The sequence below is a fragment of the Carettochelys insculpta genome, chromosome 32, assembly GCF_033958435.1.
Source record: "Carettochelys insculpta isolate YL-2023 chromosome 32, ASM3395843v1, whole genome shotgun sequence".
NCBI lineage: Eukaryota > Metazoa > Chordata > Testudines > Carettochelyidae > Carettochelys > Carettochelys insculpta.
In genome coordinates this window covers 2,331,209-2,334,157 of record NC_134168.1, presented here as the reverse complement: position 1 = coordinate 2,334,157, position 2,949 = coordinate 2,331,209, and the positions used below count along the sequence as shown (strand labels likewise).

At 64.2% G+C, this 2,949-nt stretch overlaps 1 protein-coding gene across 1 annotated transcript; it reads right to left on the bottom strand.

The window, feature by feature from the left end:
* Window positions 1-2,117: 2,117 nt before the first annotated feature.
* Window positions 2,118-2,594, bottom strand: LOC142004529 (ribonuclease-like). Its single transcript, XM_074982175.1, has one exon. The coding sequence runs from the start codon at window positions 2,592-2,594 to the stop codon at window positions 2,118-2,120; it is 477 nt and encodes a 158-aa protein (XP_074838276.1).
* Window positions 2,595-2,949: the final 355 nt, after the last annotated feature.

Genomic DNA, 2,949 nt, shown 5'->3' with positions numbered 1-2,949 from the left:
GGTTAGAGAATTCAGGGGCTGGCGCGAGAAGGGACAGAGGTTGGATGGAGGAGGAGTTACGTGGGGGTGATCTGAGGGGTTGGAGTTTGGCGGTTAGAGAATTCAGGGGCTGGCACGAGAAGGGACAGAGGTTGGATGGAGGAGGAGTTACGTGGGGGTGATCTGAGGGGTTGGAGTTTGGCGGTGAGAGAATTCAGGGGCTGGCGCGAGAAGGGACAGAAGTTGGATGGGGGCAGGATTTATGTGGGGTTGATCTGAGGGGTTGGAGTTTGGCAGTTAGAGAATTCAGGGGCTGGCGACAGAAGGGACAGAAGTTGGATGGGGGCAGGATTTATGTGGGGGTGATCTGAGGGGGTTGGAGTTTGGTGGTTAGAGAATTCAGGGGCTGGCGCGAGAAGGGACAGAAGTTGGATGAGGGGAGTATTTAGGTGGGGGTTATCTGAGGGGGTTGGAGTTTGTCGGTTAGAGAATTCAGGGGCTGGCGCGAGAAGGGACAGAAGTTGGATGGGGGGAGGATTTATGTGGGGGTGATCTGAGGGGTTGGAGTTTGGCGGTCAGAGAATTCAGGGGCTGGCGCGAGAAGGGACAGAAGTTGGATGGGGGGAGGATTTACGTGGGGGGATCTGAGGAGTTTCGGGATTTGGAAGAAAGGAGAATGCAGGACTGATCTGAGGCACATCACAGATGGGATCGGAGGAGAATCTGGGGGCTGATGAGAGGCGTGTTGGGGGATGGATCCAAAGAGCGTTTGGGGTTGTTCTGAGGAGGGTCACAGGTGGGATTGGAGAAAGATCTGGGGGTCGGATCAAAGGAAGGTTGGAAAATGGATCCCAGAAGGATTCAGGCATTAATTTGAGGTGGGTCAGAGGTGGATTCGGAGGTTGATCTGAGGAGGGCTGGAATTTGGATCCCAGGAGGATCCAGGCATTAATTGGGGCTGGGGGGGGTGGATTTGGGGTTGGGCAGAGGGGGGCTGGAGGTTGGCTGCCAGGAGGATCCAGGCGTTAATTGGGGCGGGGGGGGGATGGATTTGGGGTTGGGCTGAGGGGGGCCGGGGGTTGGGTCACAGGAGGATCCAGGCGTTAATTGGGGCAGGGAGGGGATGGATTTGGGGTTGGGCTGAGGGGGGCCAGAGGTTGGGTCCCAGGAAGATCCAGGCGTTAATTGGGGCGGGGAGGGGATGGGTTTGGGGTTGGGCTGAGGGGGGCTGGAGGTTGGGTCCCAGGAGGATCCAGGCGTTAATTGGGGCGGGGGGGGGATGGATTTGGGGTTGGGCTGAACGGGGCCGGAGGTTGGCTCCCAGGAGAATCCAGGCGTTAATTGGGGCGGGGAGGGGATGGATTTGGGGTTGGGCTCAGGGGGCCCGAAGGTTGGCTGCCAGGAGGATCCAGGCGTTAATTGGGGCGGGGGGGGTGGATTTGGGGTTGGGCTGAGGGGGGCTGGAGGTTGGCTGCCAGGAGGATCCAGGCGTTAATTGGGGCGGGGGGGGATGGATTTGGGGTTGGGCTGAACGGGGCCGGAGGTTGGCTCCCAGGAGGATCCAGGCGTTAATTGGGGCGGGGAGGGGATGGATTTGGGGTTGGGCTGAGGGGAGCCGGGGGTTGGCTCCCAGGAGGATCCAGGTGTTAATTGGGGCAGGGAGGGGATGGGTTTGGGGTTGGGCTGAGGGGGGCCGGGGGTTGGGTCCCAGGAGGATCCAGGCGTTAATTGGGGCGGGGGGGGGGGATGGATTTGGGGTTGGGCTGAGGGGGGCCGGAGGTTGGCTCCCAGGAGGATCCAGGCGTTAATTGGGGCGGGGAGGGGATGGATTTGGGGTTGGGCTGAGGGGGGCCGGGGGTTGGGTCCCAGGAGGATCCAGGCGTTAATTGGGGCGGGGGGGGGGGATGGATTTGGGGTTGGGCTGAGGGGGGCCGGAGGTTGGCTCCCAGGAGGATCCAGGCATTAATTGGGGCTGGTTGCTGGGGGGTGGGTTCAGGAGGTGATCGGAGGAGAATGCAGGGACCGATCTGAGACCAGCCAGAGGCGGGATGCTCGGGAAGGGTCGGGGGCAGACCCTGGGAAGGCCTGGGTTGTAGCAGGAGGCGGGGGGGGGGGTCTCCCAGGCTCCCCTGGTGCATTCAGAGCTCGCCCCGCTCCCCAGCCTGGCTCTCGACTTGTGCCTCGAAGTGGACGGGTTCCCCGTCGGCGCAGGCGATGACGATGCGGCTGGTGCTGCTGGCCCCGCTGTAGTCACAGTCGGGGGGCTCGGCCCTGCCCCGGAGCCGGCAGACCGTGATGGGGAAGGGCTCCTTGCTCACCCGCAGGTCTCCCCCCGCCGGCTCCCCGCCCTCCCCGCAGATGGGCCGGATCTGCCCGGGGCTGCTGTGGATGAAGGTGTTGAGGTGTTTGCACCTGCTGGCGGTGGCCAAGTCCCGGCGCTGCATCATGCGCCTGCAGTAGCGCCGGGCATCCGGGGGGCTGGGCTCTGAGGGGTCCACATGCTGCCTGAGGAACTTCTCGGCGCGCGACTCCCCCCAGGCCAGGGCCAGGGCCAGGGCCAGGCCGGCGGCCAGCAGGACGAGGGGCAGCTGGAGCCCGGGTCCCCTCAGGGCCATGGCCTCGTCTGTCTCTGGATGCACCTGCAGTGGGGAGGAGGGAAAGACGGAGGCCTCAGGTGCTGCTCTACTGTTCCCAGGGGCCCCGGCGCTGTGATTCCCCAGTCTGCCCCGTCTCAGGGACAGAGGTCCGTGTGTGCTGCCTGCCTCTCCCACTGGCCCTTGCAGGGACGGCCCAGGAGTATTTCCCCACAGCTGGCAGCACAGACCCCCAGGAATCCCCCGGATGGGGTTGCCGCAGAGCCAGGCCCCGTCCAGCCTGCTGGGTGCCCGCCCTCCCTCCGGCATCACGGCACTGGGACGCGGGTATAACCACGCGGGGCGCAGACCTGGAGCCCAGAGGACAGAGGCGGCG

What these genes read in the sequence shown, in the direction of transcription:
- LOC142004529 (XM_074982175.1), bottom strand. Translation starts at nt 2,594, where the DNA reads ATGGCCCTGAGGGGACCCGGGCTCCAGCTGCCCCTCGTCCTGCTGGCC.